At 40.5% G+C, this 25,331-nt stretch overlaps 1 protein-coding gene across 1 annotated transcript in view; it reads left to right on the forward strand.

Moving 5' to 3' along the window:
• The window catches only part of CA10 (carbonic anhydrase 10), a 142,764-nt gene that overhangs the window by 6,491 nt on the left and 110,942 nt on the right, over positions 1–25,331 (forward strand). The window contains exon 3 of the mRNA XM_065735628.1: positions 24,881–24,955. Within this exon, the coding sequence (XP_065591700.1) occupies positions 24,881–24,955 (75 nt within the window). The remainder of the gene's footprint in view (positions 1–24,880; positions 24,956–25,331) is intronic.

The raw sequence follows: 25,331 nt of genomic DNA on the forward strand, positions 1-25,331 counted from the left end.
GGACTCCGTGCTCCTTTGAGAGCTGGTGCCATGCATCAGCATACACAGTGCCATACATCCCTAACATTTTTCCTTTTTTCTTTTATTCATGTTGAAAAATTATAAATGATCACTTCCCACACATTGAGAGTACCCAAAGCAATGGTCCGAACTAAACAAAATAGATGCTTTCATTGTTTGGTATTTTTTCCATACTAAAATATTTCTGGTTTAGATTGCTGTATCTGTATTTCTGTAGTAAAATAAATACCCCACAGTGACATCATTTGTTATACTGCCAGAAAAATATCACAGCAGGTGGAAGTCACAGAAAATAATCATAAAATACTTCTTAATGATATATAAAGATATTATCCATGCTCATATCTATTAATTTAGACATTCTTTCTTCCTTCCTGTATCAAGTGCTTAACTTGCTCAGAATATTCTGTTTATCATCTGGCTTTTAAGCATGGAACTGACAGAGTTGTGCACTGGCTGCTCCAGAGTGGCTTTTAAGCATGCAGGGAGGAGGAAGCTAAGCAGCATTATCATTTTTTCCCTTCTAAATGTGTTGACATCGCTAGCTTTTGGAAGTAATGTTTGAGTAGATAGATTTAGTGGGAAAATGTGGGTTTTTTTTTTGCAAAATCATCTTGTCAGTTTTGTGGGTTGTTTCCAAATTAAGTTCTTTCCTACTGTTAGCTACTATAATGCCCTGTTCTGCTTCAAGAATGATGCTCAGAATGGAGTTTTTCTATTCTGCCATGGGTAGAAAGACTAGCTCAGTAGGACACCTACAGAATTTTCCTTATTAATGCTGAAGGAAAAAGATAATGAGTAATGCTGAAAGGCCTTTTGGCACACGTGACTGAAAAATGGCATCGTTTGAAGTGATGCTGGAATGATCATGCTCTCCAGCAAAGTGCCTGATAGCTCTTCTCCTGGCAGTTGGGTCAGGAAGGATTGCTGCTGCCACAGCTAAATTTTATTTGGCAGGGTGGCATACTTGGGCTGCTAGAAGGAGCATTCATTTGCATTTGCCACTATGGCAGAGAAAATAAAATGATTATTGTTTTCTCTTTAGGGGAAAGGTAGTACTGAAGATTGGTGCATGCTGGATGAAAAGGGTAATGATACTTTAATACATTGTCCCCTGAAAATGAAATCTAATGGAGGAAGTGCTATTTGTTCATACGTGGGTGGACACTCATACCTCTTACAGGAGAGGTGTGCTGTTTCCCATAGGGGAAGCTGCAGTTACAGAAGAAAAGGGCAAATGCTCCTTGAAAGAGCAGTGTTTGAGCCAGCCTTGCTCCTAACCCTGCTGCTCGGGAGTGTATGAGCAGCAGATTTCTCTGAATGGGATTGTAGAGTATGGATTTTTCTAAGAATCAAAATAATGAATGGGAAGAGATTGAAGTACATTTCAGTCAAAAAGGAAATAAACAGTGGTGTGTTTCAGTGATAAGCCTTGTAACAGTCTGCAGGCAATAATGCACCAATGCAACAGAGAAACTGAGGTAAAATGTTGTGTGACAGATCACCCAGCAGCAATATGAATATTTAATAGCAGTCGTGCTCACACTCCCTTGCACCTCGCAGCTCTGGGATTACCCTCAAGCCTTGTTTCTGGTCAGAGACTGACAGTGAATCACCTCACAGCAATGAGGGAGCACGAGGCCTCCATGGCAGCCAGGAGGGAAGGCATGACAAGCACGAGGCAAGCCACGGCCATGGCCATGGCCCTGAGCCTGAGCTGGAGGCAAAGGGCCCTGGGGCGCTGCAGCCCATGCAAACACAAGAGGCATGGCGGTCCCTCAGGCCTCAGTCCCTCCTCCTGTCTGCATTACATGGGCATTGCACGGTATTTCTGCTCTTCACACTCATGGCAGTGAAGTTATTATGAGGTACAGTTATGGTATATTTAAGAGTTACTTTGATTAGAGTTTAACTTACATGGGTTGATGTACTTTCTAGGAGTTAGTGTGTTATTGCAGCAAACCTCAGCTCTGCACAGGGTTCTTCCACAAACGTAGTATTTAAATTCTGCTTAAATCACTCACATTCGCTGGCTTGGCCCCTTCTACATCGTTGTTGTGACTAGGAGTGATGAGCAGGCTCCTGGAGGGGCAGCAGGAAGGTTCCTGCCCTTCCCCATGAGGCTACAGAGCTCAGCAGACCCTCTTGCTGCTGCACTAACTGGATATGCTGTGCAAATGGATGTGGATTCATTTTGTGATGGGAAAGCCTCATCCCAGGGCATTTTGCTCATGGTGTCTCTCATTCCGCTCTTTATTTTTCCAGTATATTCACCTGGCTTCCCCATTTCTTGTTCTGTTTTTGTGTTGGTTTTTATTTTTATTTTTGTTACTATTCCTATTTGTTAGCATTGTCCTATTGCTATGGTAAGTTTTCGTGCCTGCTGGAAAGCAAAGCAATCTACAAGGACTCCACGCTCTCCTCATTTGCCCAGATGATCCTGGGGGTATGGTGTGGCAGTTAGTAATTGCAAGTGGGATTTAAAGTTACCTGCAGATGCATAATTTCTATCTTCAGTAAACCCCTTGGCTCTCCCTCCGAGTTGTTAACAATTCATCTTTGCCAGTCTGTAATTGTGCCTTGGCTCTGGAGTCACAGGTATTTAGCTCACTGCGGAAAAAGAAGCAAAATAGAGTAATAAATAATATGATTTATTTTTATTAGGTAGCATAAATATGTTTTGATACTTGTGAATGAAAAACAGTCATTCTTTTTAGATTTTATTGCTATACATTGATACACAGATCCAGCAAAATGCAAAATGTAAAAGATAAACTGTTCTGCTGTGTGTGAATCGTAATGTGTGAGTGTGTAAAATAGTTGAGATTAAGGGTGTACACGAGAGCTTTGCCAAAGGAGGACTAGGAGTGGCACTATACATGAATAATACAAAATCTTTGGAAGTGCCTGGTTTAGATGAGCAGAAATCTTCAGTATATGCAAATGACTAAGTCATGGAGTTGTGAAGAAAATAGTTTTGATCATATTCATTCTTTGCGTGGTAAAGTGAAGATAAGGACTTCTGTAGTATGAATAACATAGCAAGAGAAAGTGTGCAATCACAATTCAAATTATTTGGACTGTAATTAGTTAATTCTTGCTGTATGGATGCCCTGAATGAAACAGATGCCATTTTTCACAACAGTAAACAGATTTCCCCTGGACTGCAGCAAACAAAATATATACAAGAAGGAAATAACAAGAGATGGGTAGCAATTCATCACATTTGCTTCTGTGACTTTCTGTTCCACTTCTTCTTCCAGTGCAGATTTTTATTTTATTTAGATCAGACCTCAAGTTCAGATACAAAGAGGACGTGCTGTGTGAAGGCCTGGGCTGCAGGGCTTCCTGCATGAGCACTGGAGGGATGGCAGCACAGCTGTGCTGTGGGATGAGGAGAGACCCAAAAAACCAGGTGGTGCCAACAGTGGTGCCTGGGGAAACCTCCTGCCAGTTTTGTGCAAGCAGCTGGCACAGTCTAGATTGCATAAGCAGAGTTTAGTCAAACAGATAGAGGAAATTTCTTGTGGGGAGTACATAAAAATTGTTGTGGTTGTCTGTCATGCTGTCTGTGATCAGAATGAGCCAAACGTGGCTTCTGCACAGCTGAGGGAAGGTGGTGGCATGGCCAGTGTGTATTGCCTGAGAGGTTCCTCATGTTCTAAATGTGGTCAGCATTCATACGTGGTGGTAAGATTAAATTTCTACTGTGGCAAGGAAGGTTCCTTAAGTGTTGTGCTATTTATGAAAATGGCTAGAAAAGCTCTACATTTACATCATCTTTCTATATTTTGGCTGTATCTACCAAAAGGCATGGAACGTTTCCTCCTTCAGCTGTTACCCTGCTTTGGCTTTACTTGGTGCTGTACAGACACATAACTCTCACACCTTGTGTTTCTAACTCTCACATTTTAAGTTCCTTATTCTTCGCAATTGGGGCCTTCTGTGTCTTCATGCTTTTAAATACTTCCTTACTTCACAGTAATAAAAGAGCATATCTGACAAGACAGTCATCGTCTTCCTTGTAATGCTCCTGAAAAAGAACCCATGACTCAGATTTCAGAATGCAGCAGAGAACAGTGGAATATAAATCCTTTCTGAAAGGTCTCCCTTTCAATGTCAGCTTTATTGATAGGCTGGTAATTGCTCCTGAGGACCAAAAGATGAAGATGTGTCTTGGTCACACAGTATCATCACAACTCTGGACATCTAAAAATTGATTCTAATCTTTGACTACTTCAGAACACTCCAGAACTTAAAAACCTGAAAATAGAGCGTTCTTAGGTAGAAAAGCAGAGCACGCAGCATAGTACTAGTGCATTAAAAAGGTACGTATACACCTCTAAGTGTTCTGTATGTAACTTTCACTCATATTATATAAACTGTATGGAAATAATCTCCTGGCATTTGCTTGGAATGACAGCCATCAATTCCTACACATTTATTTAAAAACTTACGTAGAAACAAACACAGATGTGTTTTGGATGTTCTGGTTGTTTGGAAAAAAACAAAAACAAAACCCAAGCTTTTCTAATGCAGACTGAAATAAAATGTGAAGTAAAATCATCAGATCAGCTCCCAGTTCACAGAGGTAGTTTACCATAGAATTACTCCACCAAAAAATGTTGGCATTGAGTTTATTGAAGTATTAAGCAGAGGTCTCTTGGCATACAGTCCCATTAGAAGCACACTGTGACCTCTGCTGGGATTCAGGTATGTGAGGGAACTGTGCTTAGGAGCTTTGCTGGTCATGTGGTCAGAATGATTTTCAATCACTTTGGTCATTGCTGGATTAAAATTGAGGCTGCAGAGATTAATGGTCTGTTGTTACTAATCCACTAAACCTCTGTTCCTAGATCTTTTAAATTGACTGAACCTATAGATTTTTAAGTAACTGAGAGATATGGTTTGTAATGTTTTTAACTCTTGTGATGTTTGGTTTTAGCAGTATCCTATTATTCATGACTCTCTGAGGCACTGATCTGAGCTCTTTCTGAATTTAACTTTATATATTTTTATTTATGTTATTCTGTAGTGCAATAAAAGTTGATTTCATTTTGAATGAACATGGATGAACAAAGTTTTACTACGTTTAGACATGAGTTCATGTCAGTAGAAGCTCAGATAAGAACAACAGAAACCAAATCTTGTGTTCATTTCCTTGTTCTAAGTGGTAGGCACTACTCCTAACCATCAAAACCTCCATGATTTGCCTTCAGTCTGTCAGCCCTGGGCAGTGGTGGTGGTCCCAAGTAGGCTTCACTGATGTTTGAAGATGTGTCCAAGTGTAAAATTGCCATTAAAGCTTCAGGGAAACTGTATTTTCTAAAATAGTGCAGCATTTGGGTTATCAGGACTCAAGGCTCTTCCCGGAGATCCAGCATGGCTAATCTTCATTTCAGTACTTCATTTCTATGCAGGTGTAAGAAGTTTCCCCAGATGAAAATCAATGTATAAAAAATAAGCATTTAAACAGATCGTCATCAGTGAAGAATGGAGGAGACTGGAGTTAGGGGAAAGGGAATGGTGTGCAGAAGAAATCAGGCTGGTTGTGGCTGGGGGAGCTCTGGGGACATGGAATCTGAGCAGAGGGTCTGATAATAGAAAAGCAGAGTGATTGAGCCCCTCGTTTGTGTCCTTTGGGCTCTGTTTACCACATCTGTGCTTAAGGTTGCAAATTGGAATTGTTTTGACTTTTGAGTGTAGTCTTGTGAAGCACTCCATTCTAAAAGTGTAATTAAAAAATGTGTCTGATTTTGTTATAGAAGAATTTTCAAAATGATGAGAAGAGCTGAGTACCTGGTATGTGCCAGATGGGTGTAGATGCAGCATCTACATCATATACAGAAAAAGAAACTGGTTTTGGCTGAATAAATAATGAAAACAGTCAAGCTTTAAACAGCTAGGTTTTGATGTTTGTTTAAACCACAGTATAATTAACCCTTTAACAGGAAGCATGCTTAAATTATATCTTGCTTTCAATGCAGTATTGATTCCTATCATTATATGTTGAAAACAGGCAGAAATATTTTTGCTTTTGTGTTCACTGCAGTAGATGTGGGAAGGTTGTAGGAAAATAAGGCTTTGCATTTCAACTGTAGTTGGATTCATCTGCCTGGAAAAAGAAATGGAGTATAAACTAATTACCCATTAAAATCATTGATAAAGAATGCAGTTCTGAAAGGGTCAGTATATCATAAAATGTTATGATTATGAACTTAATACGAATGCATTCTACATGTTTGTACTAACATAAAGCGAGGTAACATGGCTTTAACTTCATAATTAACTTAGGACTCAGTGAGAGAATTCTAGCGATTAAAGCAAGCTCTCTCTCTCACGCAGCCATCTCTGTTTTTGAACCCTGGTGTTTTTTGCCTTCTGGTATCACAGTAGTAGCATGTCTTGATTAAGGGCTGCAAGGAGCTTTTACATCTGCTCTTGTCGCAAAGCTATGCGGGATAAACTAGGCCAAGATAACTCATCATGCAAACTCTGGACCTCCAATTGTTTCTTTTCCTCCAGATTTAATAATGTGTTCAGATAAAACTGGGACTGTGGACGTAAACTCATTAAATGGATTTTTGGCAATTTCTCAAAATTATCTGAAGAAAGATAAAAGCATTAACATAAGACTTAAGCATATGACTGTATGAAAGAGGTGAGATCCCCTAAGATGTCATTGCTAGTCATTAGGAAGTACAGTCCTTTTCCTTCAGGAAATCAGAGTTCATCATCTGAATAAAAAAACACAGTTTCACTTACTGGTGGATGCAGGTCTATGAAAACAATTACTGTGAAAACGAAAAGCAACCTTTTACCTATGACAGAAGTACCTGACGTTGTATGAACATGAGACCCTGCCTCTTGTGATGTTCTATAAAAGATTGGTTTGGGGGAATTGAGTAAAGTTTGCTCCTTCATAGACAGGATTTGAAGCTTCAATCACATGTTGTGGTCTAAATTACAGCCCCACAGTAGTGGGGCAAACAGTACCTTGATCTTTAGCTAGCACTTTGACTAGCCACTGGGAGCCATTTCTGCCTGATTGGGTTCGTTGCAAACAATGATGGCATTTGTTGAGTGGAGTAACACCGAGTAGTTTCCCTGTGTTTGTGTTTTTATCAGTGCACTGAATGGCTTCATGGGATTCTGCTGTATAGCCCTGTACAATAGCTGAAAAAGTCTTGCTCTGTCAGACTTAGCTTTCTCCGTTTAGACTTTTTAGAGGCAGAGGGCTTGACTGTCCACTAGCATCCAAAGTATTTCTTTATAATCCTGCTGAGCAAGTGAGAAATACTAATCTATTGGACTTAGAGCAGTTTTTACCTTCTTGGCATGAGTGTAAAATAGCAAGCAGCCAGATCCTGTACTTATATAAATCAGTGCAACTCGAAAGATCTTTTCTACTTTGTAAGAAAAAGGAGCTAGCCCAAAGCATGTGTATCAGGTCCTGGGATACGTTAGTGTGGGGAGTTTGTCTTTTGATCAGAAGCAATATGCCCGCTAGCTCTGCAAACCCAAGTGTTTATTCCACGCTTCTAATCCAGGTTTAAGACTGACTTAAATATTCTAACAGTTGCCAAATAAACATATAGCTTGCTCGTTTTGGGGGGATTTGTTTTTACAGCAGTCATACAAGGAGGGCCCTATTATTGATGGTCCGTATTTTAAAGCTTCTGCCATCTCTTGCACTCCTGGTATTGCTGTTTTTTTCTCAGTTGCTCTTAAAGGCAATATTAACAGATGGTATGCATTGCTCATTAAATCTGCATCTACACCTCTCCAAGGACTGCAAAGATGTTGGGAAACAGACCATGTTACTGCAGTCAGTGCTTAGAAGCATGAAACTTACTGTGCTATTCATGAACAGATTTCAGATTTAGTATGTTTCAAGTGCTATAGCAGCAGAGTTAGAAGTACCTTGTTTGAATACTTCTATTTTAGCCTAGCTTAGGTACATTCAGCTTTCTGACAGATTGGATGAGGTGTCTGTGTTTCATGCTTGCCATACTTGCTCTTTTGTAGTTTTACAATCCACAACTACTCCCTTTTAGGTTCTTAATTCTGGACATTAAACCTAGATATCTGCATTAATTTCCCACCTCTGATTACATATGAGATACTTGTGCTTTTCCTTAAGATCGCTGTCTACTGCTTAGCTCTTCTCTTTGTCCTGCCTGCAGTGGTGACACTCTGACATTAGGTTAGATATATTCATGCTACTTTTAGCCCTTCTGATTTCCAGTGTCTGAAGAGACAGCACCTCAGCGTGTGAGTCAGGAGAGCATTGTGCTGGCATGGAATTTGTCTTCTGGGCATTTCATATTTGGTGAGAGATGCAGATCCCCAACTAGCAAATAAGAATTATCATTTCACCTTCTTTATTAGTCTCATTTGTAACCGATGTGATCTGCCCAGCAATTCTGAACACGTCGCTATAGCCAGAAATGAGGTGCTCCTGTCTTGTTTTTCTGAAGTTTTTCTTTTCTTTGGTAAGTGCTGGGTCAGAAAGGTTAAGCTGTTACTGATTCCAAGGTTAGGATTTTCTATTCTAGTTGATCTGAGCTAAGGATAAGGATAAGGAAGCTAAAAAGTGAGTAGTAGTTCAAGTGGAAATGATAGCTACTTTACCATTAGTATAGAAAGAGCCATTTCAACCCTACTGTGTTTTAGCTGGTCTAAATGGGCAGTGAAAAGTGGAAATTCATTTCTTTCTCCTAGAATTTTGCATATTTATTTATGATTTTTTTACCAGTTAAGGTTATTTCTTTTCCTATAAGCAAAGCTTAAATAAAAAGTGATTTTAAATAAATCAGTTTCATTAAAGGGCTACAAAAAGCAGTGGAGGCACTCCTGGCATGAGATGAGCCTACTTTGTATACATTTAGGTTGCCTACTTGGAAAGGGGCTGAAGTGAACCTGGTAAACACAGATTACATTTACCCAGTATGCAGACAGAAGTCTACCCAACCTTCTCCTGAAGAATCAGAGTGGAATATAGAGAGCTTGACTGTTTTCAGTCACCAAATCTTGGCTCTTTTTTTTTAGGAAAGACCTTAACTAAGAGTACAAAAGCTGTCAGGATCCTGAAAGGCAAAACTGATAATAACTTAAATGCTCTGAAGTTCTTCACTATGTGCTGTTGACCTTTGAGGCATCTGACTACTTACTAAGATTATTTCATTAGTATTTGCACACTGACTTGCTGCCAAAAAGTCAATCTGCTTTTCCACTGCATGGTTTTATTTTGAAGGTCTTCAGCTGTGGAATAAAATCCAGTATGTAAAAAAGAGCTGGCAGAATTGGAAGCTTTCCAGTAAAAGCTTTCCCAGGTTAAACTCTGGTGATGCTGAAACATTACAAGTGTTTTATGTGGCCTCCTTTCCCCTGTGCCTTACCTAACATAGCTGTTTCTGAAGAAGGGCAACAGTTTTAGTTGCCACTGCCCCCAGGAGAATGTTCTACATGTTATTTACAAGATGGAATTTATACATCATTTGGACTTGGGTTTTGTCAAGCTCTAAACAGTTTTGTAAGATATTTATGATGAGCTTTATGATTCCTCTGATAGAGTTGATTAGTTAGGATATAAATAACAGCATGGATCTCATCATTGTATGCTTAACCTTCTTGTATTGTTGAAGACACTTATGCTAGCTATTTAAAACAATTTGTGAACAGTGATAAAAAAAAGCACAGTGAAGGGCTGTATCAGAAAGGGCTGACTCAAGATCACATTAGCTATCAGAGGACAACAGGGGAAGTGTCACTTGCCTTTAGATGCAGGATAAAAAAGGAGACACATGGATGTCCACCTTCTTCTCTTTTTATTTCCCTCTTTCCTCTCTGAAAGGAGAGGAAATTCAGGATGTCACCTAAGAGTGCAGGATTAAGCTAGCAAATTTCTATGGGCAGTTAAAGGTGCCTGAACTCTAAATGTCCTTCTTATTGAGCCTGCAGGGCTGAGAGAATTTTTGTTTACAATGGGCAGATGCTGATGAGCCAGCCAAATACCTGGAGTCTGGAGGATGAAGGTACAGTTTATACTTCATCATACTTTGAGCTCAACCCTTCGGTATATTGGCAAGGCCTGCATTTCACAAGGGGTCGACTAAAGTAATTCTCATGTTCCAGTCCAGTGGAGTAAACAAACAACTACATTCTGCAAATCTTGCAGATTTGGGATCCGTTTCAAGGAAAGCTCAATTAGAAGCATATGAAGGCAGCCCAGCCTGTCTCCTTGGGATAGGGCATGCATGACTGTAGGTATTCATCTAGTGTCTGACAGGATGGAGCTCTCCTCCTAATTGGAGCTTTTCAATGCTACTATGGCCTAACTGATGTGCACAGTAAGTCAGCACAGCTCCACTGATCTTGCTAAGTATACACCTGACTTGCACTAACTGTAAGCTATCTCCTAGAAATGAGAGCTGGGAATCTTATATTCCTCTTCAAGTAGTAAGGAACTTGAAACAAGAAGGCATTATTGTTACTCTCAGTTATTCCCAAGTTAATAAAGTGGAATCTCCGCCTCAGGAGACTCCTAGACCTCTAGCCCTAAGGGATGGAAAGCTTTAGATGAAGGATCTCTCTTGTCTGCTTATTCTTGAATCCTTTTTTCCAAAGCTTTTACTGCTGGCTGTTACTGCAGATCAACATGATTCTAATGCTTGTTTCCCCACTTTGGAATACATGCCAGGTATGAGCTACTGGGAGGTGGAGCAGCTCCGAGAATCCTTTGCAAGAGAAAGGATGTGAAAGATCTGGAGTAAGGAGGGTCCATGGGTGTTAGGTCTTCAGAGTTTAATCGCTGATCACTGTCCTCTATTGAGATTATATTTAGGACCTCTGCTAAAAAGCAGTGGCTCAGCAAACTGTGTTTCAACAGCTGTGATCCCTGGTTCTGTTCTTGCTGATCCATTCCCTGCCCCTTTCTTTACACTTCTTGTTAATGCTGCAGCTACTGGCCCATGTGCTCACTTCCCACTCCCACAGATCCCCCAGTAACCTACTCTTAAAGGAAGGATTCATATCTCACCTACTGATCGCTTCCCACATTAATTTGCTCTGTCTGCTGTTGTTCTTACTTTTGTATAATGCACATGCACATTTATTATGGTGGCAGCTGCTACGCATACTGTACACAGACATACACCACAACGGGTATATTTTCATGTAAGCATGATAAAAATGAAGTCAGCATCTGAGAGAAACAAACTGCTTCGATAGGCCTGAAATAAGTTACAAGTCCTGCATCTCCATCAGCTCAAGTGCTTTGGGCTGGATTTGGGTATGTGCTATAACTGGGACTGGCTGGCTGGGTGAAGGCAGCTGTACTGGGTGCTAGGAGGGAAGATGAGAAGACAGTTGGTGCGGAGGAGAGCGTGCCTGAATGAGGTGCTGTGGAATGCAGGAGGCAAGGAAAGAAAGAGAGGAGGAAATTAGGTCTGAACCAGTATGGTATGGGAAGGACAGGAAAGACTTGACCTTGTAATCACTTTGGTAGGTACAAGAGGGATGCCTGTACGTAGTGGTAAATTGTCCTAAGAAAATAGGCCAGTGTATGTCCCTCACTGTGCAGTGTCAGTTCCATTTCCCCATAGTACTCATGCACATTTTGCCACACTAAATTCAGGATGTGACTGAACGCAGATGAGAGGAAAGGGGTGTTGTTCAGCATGTGTTTGGAGATTAGGCTTTAATGTTTTCTGTAATTACTCCATATTTAGCATTTCTTTGTCTTTTTCTTTAAAACCTGGGGTGACTGAAAAGTCAGTCACGGGAAGAAAAGTACTGGTACTTGAGATCACAGGTGATAGGATCTCAGAATTGTGCTTTTTGAGGCAATGGAGATTTGCTATGCTTCTGGATCACCTTGACATTTATTCAGATTACAGCAGTGTTGTCTATGGATTACCACTGTGCTGCTCAGCAACAGAACGGTTACAGCCTAACATTTTAATGTGCACTTAGCCTCTGATCTATGACAAGTCTATAATTGCATATTGAAAATCCTTTAAAGATGTATTAGTGATCACTTTTAGATAATTGACTTAATTTCCAAAGTGGAATGCCTAATTGTTTGGGTTTTACTTTGTTCTCAGTAGCGTAGCTTGATGGTTCACAAAGCCTTATGTGTTCTATGGTTTTTGGTGGCTTTTTCACTTATGCCAAATTTACAAAAAAAAAAAAAGAACAAACCACCAATTATTTCAATTAATTTCACTCAAAGGAGACAATTTGTTCTTCTACTGTGAGCTGTTCCTGGAGAGGAGGAGAGGGAAGAGTGCAGATCTCCTATCAGCTCAAAAACAAGTGCTCTTATTCCCACAAAACCTGGCAGAATAAATATTGCCCTACAACAACTGGGTAAATATTGACAGTTCTTGGATCGTCTTCCAAGAAAAGCATATTTTAAGAAAGTACTAACCCCAAATTGATTATTTCCTTTGAGCAGCCTTCTGGGTTTGGGGAGTAAACAGACCTCACTTACTTTCTTAATATCAGAGCGTGTTGTTTTGTTTACTGTCCTGACATCTCCCACACACCCAGGCTGCCTTCTGATGGCAGAAAATAATGAAAAAAAGCAGTGAGTGTTTGTAAAGTAAATATACCACCACTGGGCCAACCCAGCAATGGCACAGCTGCAGAAGTGAGCTGTGCAGGAGTATGAGCTCATTTCTACCTGGGATTGCAGTTGCAGAAATCAGAATTAAATAAATCTGCACTAAGAAATAAAGATGGTGACACGGTCGTGTCTCAAAAATCTTGTGTGTATTCTGGAACTGTATTCAGAGCATATTTGATGTCGAATAGTTCCTATCCATCTAAATATCTTAGAATGGGCCTAGAATCAGCTGCTACAAAAGTACCATTGAGCAAAATACCGTGTTCTGCAGATACTGCATCAGCCTTGTTAAACCTTACTAATCTTCACCAGTCCAAGAAACAGCAGCCCTTGAAGTTACATAAACTGCTTGCATTAATATGAGTTACAGACTCAAGCTCCTTACATATACTCGTGTATCATTAAGAAGACCATAAACATCAATTTCAGAGGCAGGCAGTGAAGGCAGGACGTGGTCAGGCACTGCAGAGTGGAGATACGTACAGTAAAGTTTGTCGGAAGGGCTGTAGAGCTGTTTAAAGCAGGTGCAGTTGTGGTTAAACTGTTTGTTCTTCAGCTAAATATTGGGTCTCTGAAGCTCATAACACAGATGGGCCTCTGTGTTCTGTGCTGCTTCTAGAATATGACCTCTGCAACTCTTCGGTGCTGCAAATAGTACACAAAATAAATAAGAACAGTCTTATCAACATATTGCTGCACAAAGTTGTGTTGGGGAAAAAACCAACAGATGATGCACACACAGTACCATAAGGATTCCAGAAAACACATGATTCCTTTTAAGTGTATGGCTGGATCGACTCCAAGAATGTATGGAAGGGGAGGGACCAATCTGACCAAATGTAAAAGAAGTTAGCATCTTCTGGTACTGCAGCTCAGTTGCCTGCATAGCTGAGTGAAAGGCTGGCACTGTAGCATGCCAGTGAGCCTGGGCTGATATTATGCTGAATGCTGGAAAGGACTCTGGTGTAAGACCCTTTCTTTGTATCCAGTTTTGTCATCCAATTTTGACTCTAGCATCTGTCTAACAGGGCTCAAAATCCAGTTTACAGAGTCGGTGATATTGTTTGTTGCATAATTGTAAGGTCACCCAGCCAGATATAATGGACTTTGATTTGTGTGCATTATTCATCAGCCCTCACCGGATTTCCCTGGCGGAGAGCACTGAGTTTCATCAGCAGCCAGGCAGGCATCTGTGGGAAGGGAAGAACTTCAATGTGTACTCTTCACTCAGTTTCTCCTGGGTACTACTGTGACAGTTTTAACACCTGAGAATAACTTCAAAATGTCTAAATTTTATTTTGCCACAAATCAAAGTTTGTTACATTTATTTCACTATTCCAAATGTTCTCTTATTTCTATGAACAGTGTGTCTAACTTTTGGGAGCTTATAAACTCCCAGTCCATTTGAATTAGAGGAACTGAGATGTTTGGTGTGTCCTGGTGGGAAGATGAGGACTGGAAGGAGTTTTGTTCCTGCAGCCCAACTTCTTCCACTGGCACTGTCACTGATTTCTGCACACGTTTCCACCCAGACCTTCTCCTTTTGTGCTCCTCACTGCCCAGAAATAAAACAAATCTCAGACCTAATCCCACAGCCATAGCCAGGTTATCCCAGTACTGCTGATAGATGGAGCTGTCTATATCTACTCGCATGTATATATGTCATGTGTGACTTCAGGCACATGGTAGCCAAGGAAATGTCAACAGATCTGTGGTCAGCAGAATGTGGTTGATAGTTTCCTTTCAAGAGCGTGGCTGCTTTGGAGTGGGCACACTGGTTGGCTGTAACTGCTCCATCTGTAGCAGCAACCCTTCTGCACACAGGAAACAAACGCTTCAGTGACAGAGCAGAATGTGAGGAAGGAAGCAGGTACAGGAGACGAGGGCAGGATTTCTGTTGGATGCCCTGGGCGTGGGCTGGGTCCGTAGTTCTGCATGTCCTGCTGTTCCCTGTTCCCATCTACAGCACTCAGCATACGTGGAAAACTCAGCAGGGATTTGTTTGTGCAGAACCAGGTACGGATGTCTGTGTCTCCAGGGTTCTGTAATAAGCCTAAAAGTCAGGACTTTTCCCCCTCTATCTGTAGTAGTTTGAAAGCTGCTGTCCTGGGGCTCTTGTGCTCAATACAATGCGTTGCTTTGTGCTCCTGCATCGTGGTTGTGTTTAGATAGGAATTTGGTGACTATCTGAACGTAGCAATAGATGGATAACTGCTCAGCACATTTATAAATGAAATTATGTGGGCAATGAGTACTATGGAGGGACAGGATTTTCTGTACTGCTGTCGTGCTCAGTATTTTGCACAGTAGGTGGTAGGCAGCTGGTGTTTATGGCTAAGTTATTGGAATGATCCCATCTGCAGCTTGCCCCATAGGGTGTGAAGGGGGCAGGGCTTTCACAGTTCCTTGTTTTGTTCTTCTGTTTTGTTTTTCTGTGTGTGTGATTTTTTTTTCCAGTCAAGTTCTCAGAGAAAAATAGATCATGGCATAAGAGCAATCACAAGGGTTAGCACAGAAGGCCCTCTCTAGAAATACTCAGAGTAAAGGTAAACATAACTAAAATATGGGACAAAGCTGGGTAACATGCAATCCTGTTTGGTTTTCAAAGGACACTTGAAACTGACAGGCATCTCTGTTTCAGAAATGCAAGGCCAGTAAGAACAGAAATAGTTGCATCTAAAATTTCCAACTTCCATTTCTGATCCTGAGTTGGTTTTGCCCCTCCTTCCTCTTGCTTCCTTGGGATAGGGTTGTTGAAAATATTTCTGAAATAATGGAACAACAGCAGAGAGCCAGAATTACAGTGCTGCCTCGTGAAACAGGCCAGGAAGAGGAGGGTATGGCTTTGTCCAGCATCACTGGATAAACACAACTGCAGACAGATGGATGATAGAAATAATCTCTGAGGGATATTCCACTGTACTGCAGGGAAGCACACGTAGTGGGAGAGACAGAGAGAGTGATTTGTCTCCTTCTCCATCTTTACCTGATAAAGGGGATGAACACACAATGCTTCCAAGCTAGGAAAATTTGGGGAGATGTCTGCACTTCTGAAAATAACTCACAATGAACCAGTAAAAGCTGTATGTTCAGGAATTTATATGGTTGTCATCACCCTAATAGCTAAGCAGTAATTAATGAATTGGAATGTCGATGCAATACAACATGGCTGTCAGCGGAGATGAGTAAGACATGTTGTTTTCTTATCTGTTTTGTCTTATCCTGGCAGCTGATCTGACAAAATGACTTTTCCCTTTGGTTACTCTTCTGGTTCCCCCACTGCAGTTCAGCTTTGCCCAATTATTTCACGCTGCTTAGGTTAAAACTCTGAACAAAAGCTACTTTTCTGTGCTTTGTCCAGGTTTGGATAGCATTTTGTCTTAACGCTGATAAACACTTAGGGTAATCAAGCAGTGGTGAAACACATTTACTTCCTTGCATTCATAGAGGTTGACTCTCCATCATTTAGGTTATAAGGAACTGAGATTGAGGTTTTGATGCAAACACTTTTTTTCCTCTACCAAGTTGCCCATGGTGTCATAAATTCAGTAAGAGGGTTAATGCTGCTGATACACCCTGGTCACGTTTGCCTCATGGCCAGTTTAACACTTAAAAAATTCTGACCATTGCACTTCATTTTGTTAAATGATTTGTGCTCCATTAATGACACAGTAAACAAGAATGCTGTCACTTTGCCACATTCAATAGCTTTTTATGATGCACAGTCAGAGTCTTCCCTTTTTTTGGGGGGGTTGGGGAGACTATAGTAATCATTTCTTGTTCTGAGTTATCCTAATTTGTCTCAAATATCTCACATGAAAAATCTTTTTTCTTGTCCCAAGAAATAAACACTGATTTTTTTTTTACTATATTCTAGGAATAGAGTCAAGGAAATGAATATATATATATACATCTATATATAAACTCTGTTTTGTTAACAAGGGCCTTGGAATTGCTGACAACTCATGACATCCCAATGTTTGGTCACAGACACAAACAAACCCAACAATCCTAACCCTTTTTGGCAGTTAATGGGAATTTAAGGAGTTCGTTGCTGTTCAAGATCCTTCTACCCTTGCCATGAGTAGTAACAGTGATATGCATGAACGTGGGCTCTTCTGAAAGGCTGTATGATGTACAAACCTTATCCTGAGCAAGTCAAAATCTGCTTTACTCCGAAACAATACTTAATGCTGAAAAATACTTCACAATTTTGTTAACACCACTGAAAGGATTCGTAATGCAACCTCCTACTCGCTAGAAGGAAGGCAGCCTCTTCCCAGTTCAGAGAAATGAGCTAGAAAGTTGCAAGGTTTTTGCTTTTCCTTAAGAAACATCTAGTAACTGTAACCAAGAACCAACTTCTGCTGAGGAACCAATACACTGCAGTGGTGAGAAAGAACAACTGCAAGAATGTGCTCCATCTTGATGGGTTCTGACTTCACATTTCCTCAGCTGAGGTTTGGAGGGAGGCTGAAGGAAGCAGTTTTGCTTCTTTGTCTACGTCTCTGCTGTTAAGGCTGTGGAAAATTGTTGTATTTATCAAGCATTATTAATTCACTGTGTATGATGTAGCCCTCTAGAATATTTCCATATCACATTCTGGGCCACGAGCTTTCATGGAGCTGTAGAATTCAGCGTGATGTGAGGCAGCTGTGTATTTTAAAGGATCAAGCACCTAATATTGATGCCATGCCATTTGTCTTGAGGTTAATTGGAAGACCTTTATTTTTTACTCTTGAGTATGCCTAAGCAGCGATGAATATTAAATTCTGGGCACCGCTCCCACAGGGTAAGACTGCTGAAGAAATCATTCTACTGCAGCCAAGGAAAAGAATGAAAAAGATCTGCCTGTGGCAGTTAATGGGACATTCTGTCTGTTTGTTCTTCTACTCATTGGTAACTTTATGTTTAGAGAGCACAAAGAGCAAGCAGGGTCAGAAACCCAATGAGATGTCATTATCATATGTGCTTCTGAGGAAGGAACTTAGTGGTTTCCTTTTAAAGGAAGCCCTATTAATTTAGCATTAATAATGTATTGAAGTTTAAAGGCTTAAGGATATTGAGGCCATTTCTTTGAAGAGGCTGTGTCTTAAAACTGCATTGAAATTAATAGCAGTGGAGGGCATGCAGCACGATGTAACAAGCTACTCCAAAGTTAATATCTCAAGATGTCTTGCTTCTTCTTACTGTGTTATTTTATAGAGATCTTCAGACTTAGTATCTAGATGTGATTAAGCAACTCATCAGAGACAAACTGCCCTACCTCACACAGTGCAGAGCAGACTGTGGCGTGTGCTGACATCGTACCTGAGAGTGTGGAAATCAGTGAGACAGAAATTGTGTGAACGTGGTTTAGGACCCACGAAACCCGAAGTATGCCATCAGTGGCTGTCCTGAAACACAAGGTTCTGAGTCCCTGGCTTTACCCTTTGAATTTCTCACACCACTTACTATCAGTATTTTGTTCTAATTGCTGCAATACAACTGTGGATTTTTCTCCTACATTAATTTATTCGTTTTGATTTCTTACAGTAGTTCAGCTTTGATGCAATTTTGACTCTTGTGCCAAAAAAAAAAAAAATAAATCTGTCTCTCATTCAAAGGCAGTGGTAATCCTGTAGCTACACGTGGGAACTGAGTAAGAAGAGGAGCATAACCCCAGTTCATAGAAGTTCGTAGCTAGAATCTTCCAGACTCTCACATCAAAGGAATCTGCTCAGCTTTCCTAGGTAACATAGAAATCTATGTAGAAGTTTCCTACCTCTAAATCTCTTCAGAAATCAAATTTACTAAAGGAAAAATTGCCCTCCAAATAGGTATTATTTAACAACATAGAAGCTAATAACAAAGTGTAACACTTTGTATTCCAGCCAAAAAGTACTTGGAGATGGGGAAAATACTGACACTGTGGACATAGGATTGTACATGTGCTCTGGTCACATTAAAAGGATGGCTTTATGGGGTGTGGTGATTTGAGTTAGGAATACTACACAAGTTTATGTTAAATTGAGTGCAGTGAAGAAGGAACCCACCCTGCACTGCAGCACATGGTTTACAGTGGTGTATTTTGGGATTCAGCAAGGACAGAGTCAAAGTGATTTCAACTTCCACTGACTGAAAGCTTTAGACAGAACGTGTGGTTTTGTTCACATATATTAGAATTCAGATAATGGCTGCAAGATTGGGCACATGCCCTTCATGGAGAAGTGCTGATTACAAGTTGGAACCCACCACTCAAAAACATAATTTTGCATCTTCCTTGACAAGCACCTAATGAGCACAGCTGCATGGGATTCCTTCTACCAAATCCTGTTATTTCCTTTCCTGAACACAGTGGGATGGTAACTAGTATTACAACCTATATTTCAAAGTGCACAGTCACCTGCAAGATTAATAGTAAAGGAAGAAGGGAAGTTCTGAAGGCCTTCATGCTGGCTCCGTGCAGAGGCCCTTAGGCTGGCTATCTCTTACCCTTGCCACTTTCCTTCCTTCTTAAGGTTAGGAATTCTTCAGTCAAAAGTTTCACAAATGCAGTTGAGCAGAAGGGATGAGAAGAATAACTGCACAAGACATTGTACCTGCAGAACAGAGCTGGGCCTTACACACACTTCTTGCTTCCTGCAAAGCTCTGCTCAGAGAGTGGTGTAAGCAGAATGCAGTTCCTTCAGCATGGGCTTCAGCAGCTGCAAACATCTGTTTATGGTTCCTCGAGCAGTGTTCAGTGGCTTTGCATGCTCAGTGGCTCTCACCAAAAGCCAATTGCATACAGGGAGTAAGTGCTGCTGTTTGCTGTGTTGTGATATTATGCCACGTTGTTTGTCACTACTACCTGCATACATATGAGCCTGCTTGTATGATATCTCACCCTTTGGCCCAGGATTTTAATTGTAGTCAGATCAGAACACAGAATTACAATAAGTAGAAAGTACAGAGAGTAGTCTAGTCCCTGTGCCACAGCAGAGTTCCCGTGGTAGTGTTTTGCTTTTGCCCTCAGACATGATAAAAACAGGTCACGTCCGCTTCGCTTCTGTTGAATACTGTTTGGAATTCACAACAGCAGTGAGAGCTTTTACACATGGGGATGGTGGAAGAAGGATTTATGGAATTGGAAAGTATTAAGTTAATGAAAGAGCATTTGCATGTTTTCTGAGCAAAATGTTATCCAGAAAGGAAAAAAAAAAATCTGGCATAGCTGATGAAAGCATTTTGTTTACTGATCCCTTTATAATCCTTTGTTTTCTTTTTCCTCTCTCATCATATGGTGATGCATTCAGTGTAGGCTGTAGTATTCATAAGCAAGCTAACCTTTCTTGTCCTGTAAGTATTCAATTATAAATGATGCTTTATATACTGCCTGAAGTGTGTGTAGCATTTTTTAATGTGAAAAGGCTGCATAAAACATCTTAAATAATAGCTGCATTATGTAGAGACTTGTTTTAAACAAAGTGAACATTAATTATAGAAGGCTGAATCTTCAGCTAATTGCACCTGCTTAGTTTCCCTGCTGTCTGGTCCAGTTTGTACATGTGTATTCCATTTGCTTTAAGAGGTATTTGTTGGTATGAGCCAAGAGCTGGTACTTGTATGATTCGAGACATCAAAAATGATGGTTTAGTGTGAGAAACTCTATATTCTCTCCAAAGTTTGGGTGACCCATCCTTGGGTTAAACATCGTGCAAAAAAAATTCGTATAAAATGTAATAATTGAAACCAATAATTCACAATAATTACAAAGCACATCCATTCCTAACATTCTGGAAATGAAGTATAGCAAAAATGATAAATTTCTACTTATATGAAAAAAACCCAACCATAAAACAAAAACCAACCAACCACATCCAGCACTGCTCTCTGTGAGGTCTTCTAAACCACTACAAAATCATCTAACTTTAATTAATAGCAATAAATTAATGCCTTGCACTATGTTTATTATGAAATTACACCATTTTCTTTTTAATCTCATAACTGTGGAAATAAGGTAACAGTGCTAAAAGTGTTTTTTATCTATTTAACGCCAGAGCAATGCTAATCAGGTCATCAAAAGCAAAACCCTTAGGATAGGAGAGAAACCCTGAGTGGTTAATATAGGATTTGGGGGAGCTCAGGTTCCAATACAGAGAGGTTTTTCTCTAACCTCTGTGAGCCTGGCTCTCCAGTCTAGCATTTTTCATCTCTGTGGAATTATGGTAACGGGAACGCAGAGCTGTGATCCGGCGGGTGCTGCTGGCTCATGCTCGGGTGTGAGAGGCATTGCCTACAAGCCTATCATTTGTTTAAGAATAGAAAGTAGATAGCTAATTGTTGAATGACTTGTTTACATCTTCCAAAGGGACATATTTGCTATGGGATTATTGCATTTCATATTATTGCATTTCATATTATATTAGTTCTAGCCTCCCAGTATGATGCAAATCTTATGCAGGTGTAACAGAACCTGTCTCAGAAGCCACGTACCAGAACGCAGAGTTATCTTTGGTGACTGTGGAATAGTCTGCCCATTTTAACTTCTAAGCCAGGCACAGTTAGCTGATGAGGCTGTTTCACTGGCATCTTCTAGCGTTTGCATTTCCAGCTTATAGTTAGGGCCCTGTACAGCAGTTTCCCAATGGATGGAAGTCACTAAATGCTTGACATCCTGCAGAGTTTAGCTTTTAACTTTATGCTCCACAATAAGATGTACCTCCAATAACATGAAGAAATGAGCACAACATGCTATATGCGTTCTGAATAAATATCCTTCTCCACAGCAGCTGCACTGAAATAGATCTGACATAACGATGTTATATCAGCACAACTAGTAATCTCAGATCCTAGTGATTTCCGCACTGAGAACACTGGAGCAAATAGAGGTCACTTCAGCAACCTTTAGCACTTCAGACAAATGTGGCACTTTGGACTGCCTCTGTTAGTGTCAGAGCACATTGCTGGTGCTACCATAGCTGAGCAGAGCTACCTGAGCACTGCTCAGCAGCAAAGGGTGTCTTCAGATGGGCCTGTTGGTTACAGTGCCTTATAGAACCAACAGCATTTCTTAGAGCATGTACACACCTTTGGATGCCATTCAGTTTCCTACCCTAGGTATTTTTAAATTAGCAATAAAAACCCAAGTCTCCAAGATACTGGAAATGAATATTTTTTCTTTAGATACTGACCCCCCCCCTAAAATACAGAATTGGTTTCTAGACCTTCTTTCCTTCTCAGTATCTTATGTGACAGCTCATGCAAAAGCAGAGGAGCTGCCACATGGGAACATCAGAACCCTCAAACAAAGCATGCCTGTCTCTGGTTATGGTCCCTATGCAGGAAAACTGTGATGAAATATAGTTTTCCTTCAATCAAAATAACAAGGATGCCGAGAGAGTTTTGTTACTTGCAGTCATGAAATGGCAGATATGAAGAATCCTTTTCCTTGGCAATAATCCCTGAGCCATAAGGTTGAACCTGTTTATCCAGGCGCAGTGCCTTTCTGTCAGATGGGCACTGATACACCAATTGTACAGACCCTGTGTTGTATGTGCATCAGGTGTAAGTGGCCCAGATAGGATTCCCAGCAAGGACTGTCCATATGTCTGTTAATTCTAATTTTATATTCCTTTGTTCCATTACTAATCCAAGTGTGGGTCTATTTCTGAAACTTAGAACAGCTTTTACTCTTCTGCTACGACTTCTTGTCCACTAAGACAGACTGACATAATAGGTCAGAAGTTTTCAGATGTCCACTCCTTCCTGCCCAGCCCCCTCACCTTCTGCCTCCAGAGGAATGAGAGCTTTATAAATCTCTTTCTTTTCTAAGGAGAGGTCCTAAGCAAAATCCTGTAGGATCCACCAGAGCAAATCTTCGGCACCAAGCTCGATTTCATGAGCACAACAGAGTGGGAACCTGTGTTGAGTCACTCCCTGTGCTATTTTTGCAGATGTTTTGCTTAAACTGGTACAAAACAGAAGATTTAGGGCTCAAACAACAGCATGGTACTGGGGTTTGCCTGCCCAGCTCCTCTCACAGAACAACACTGTGCCTTTCTTCTTGACTTGCTCAGTGGCCTCAGTTCCCACCCATCAGCATTCTCACATTCCCTTGGGCTGTGGGAAAGCAGCTCATCTTACTGCATTTCTTTTTTGTGTGTTTCATTTTCATGTGTATGTTAAAGAGATAAGGATCTAGAATCCGTGGAAAGTGCAGAGCAATAGCAGGTCATGCTCTTCTCTGATAGTTGAAGTGATAGCACAGACATCCAATTATTCAGTACAAAGCTTTGATAATCTAATTTTCTTACTCATCTCGTACAATCTCTGTTTCCATATTAATGCAACAGATTTGAAAAAAATATGCCAAGAAAATCTTACTTTTCCTGATAATGCTTTTGGAATTGGCCTCACTAAATGCTGGCACAGTACAATAAAGCAGAGCTGCAGAGCTTGTGCCTTTTGATTTTGGTTTAATTTAAATTCTGATTACTGGATCTTTTTTTGTTTTCTTCTGGACCTGGCCTGTGTCATTCAGATGGGCCATAGAGAGAAAGCTCATACATTTTTCTTTTGTATAAGTTCCTATAAATGTTAATGGTGAACAGTTTCATTTGGAAATACCCAGCCTCTCTTCTTAAGTTGCCTGCATCTACACACAAACTTTCTTCACTCTTTTCTGAAACACAGCTGCCTCTGTTGGGTGCAGCAGCTTTAGCTGTGCACGTTACTAAAAGGATAGCTTTCATGGAATTTAATTTTCTGAGACATATTAAGTAAAAAATGATTGTTGTGCTCTGGGAGCTCACTTAGATCTCTTCCTATTGGTGAAACATCCTGAAATCTTTAAGGACTTCTGCCGTAGATAAGCATAAAAGCAACCTTTGTGAACCAGTGCTGAGATGCCAGAAATCACAGCTCGGACTGGGAATGAATATTTTGCTGCTCAGATGTTCTGGGTTGTGGCCCGGGATTTGCCATTTTCCAAATGTTTGCATAGTGTAGTCCAGCACAACAAAGCCAGACACAGTTTGAGTTCTCTAGACAGATATAAACGTTAAAAAATGAAGGCAATATCATCTGCAAACTGTAAAGAGTACACAGTGTGACAGTCCTTTCAGTTTAATGTGTCACCATGCAATTAATGGAACAAGCACGAGTACCACAAGGGGATTTCTACATCCACATGTACCCCATTCCAGAAGTGTGTCTGGATTTCTGGTGAGCAGATAGCATCGGTCCTCCTCCTCTTTAATTAACTTCAGCTTTACTTCTGGTTCTGCAATTTACAGTTCGTTGAATCGTAAATACTGTTTTGTTACTGATAGAACAGTACATAGCTGTCCTCATCTTTCAGTCTGGATGTCACATTTTTTGTAAGTTTTAATGACAACAACAATTTTTATGATGTTGCTGGAGCTCCTCCCAGGGTAATTGTGACTTCTATATCCAAAGTGTCACCGAGAAATGAAACTGTAGCAGAACGTTGCTAAACCTGGCATCGTCCATAGCTGTGTATTTACGTTAAAAACTCTTAGACCTGGCGAAAGGATTGAGTTCCTAATTAAAGGAATTAAGCTAACGATACAGAAGATAGCTGTGCTTTCTATACCTCAAGGAAAACATTGTGCTGAACATGAAAATCCAAGCAAACAAAGTCAGGACATCTGCTGATTGACTCTGACCTGCACGCATCTCTTACTGCATGTCTGTACACCCTTTGAAGTTATTATCCTGCATGTTTTTTCAGTTAACATTTCAAACAGTGATTTGCTCCAGTGCTCAGAGTGCGTTGTTTGAGATGAGAACCATACAGACACAGCTACAGCCTATAGCTCACTTCTTCCTGCTCAAAATGAGAGATTATTGGAGAATTTGGCAAAAGAAGGGGAAAAAATGACTCAGTCCACAACCTCAGGCTCAGATACTGACTGCTGTGCACAGAGCTCACTTGTTTTATCTGCGTGTTTATCCTGTACTGAATTTCAGGTTGGCACACAAGTGATGCAGTGCTGCAAAAACTTTTTTTTTAATCTGAATTTTTAAGTTTAGCCATCGCTTCTTCACTGCCTGAGAAACAGAGACAAAGGGCTCCAAGATGCAGCCACTCGAAAGAAAACATTCAATTAACTGAACAGATATGGTTTGGGAACTTGAGGAATGACTCCTGTTGGAGATGATGCCCTACTTAGAGTTTCCAAAGTTCTTGTAATTACATGTTTCCTATGCACTGCCTTAATTTTATGGTTTATTTATTTCTAGCTCAACAAAATTCACCAAAAATCCATGAGGGCTGGTGGGCATACAAGGAGGTGGTCCAGGGAAGCTTTGTTCCAGGTAAGTGCAATGTAAAAATCCTAGTTTTAATTAAAAATCTGTTCCATGGGATTAATATAGTTGGGTTGAGGGGAAGTGTCTTTGGTTTTGTTTTTTTAATACATCGCAAAGATATGAAGTACACAAGAACTCAGCATCACATTACAGTGAAGGAATAGAAAATGGAAAAGTTCATCAATACGTATCCCTCCAAAGATCATGGCTGTTTTCAAGGAAAGATAAATTGCTTTGAAGACATTCCTGCATTCTCTCAGTAAAGAGAACATCCACCTACTTTGTGAAAGTGCTCTACATGCAGAAGTGAGGCAGGGAGGTGGAAAAGCAGTATTGCAGACAAGAAATTAGTGCTTTAAAACATTAATTTAATGCAAATCAG

This window comes from Cyrtonyx montezumae, unplaced genomic scaffold (genome assembly GCF_038088225.1).
Source record: "Cyrtonyx montezumae isolate F1298 unplaced genomic scaffold, pur_monq_1.0 scaffold_19, whole genome shotgun sequence".
Classification (NCBI taxonomy): domain Eukaryota; kingdom Metazoa; phylum Chordata; class Aves; order Galliformes; family Odontophoridae; genus Cyrtonyx; species Cyrtonyx montezumae.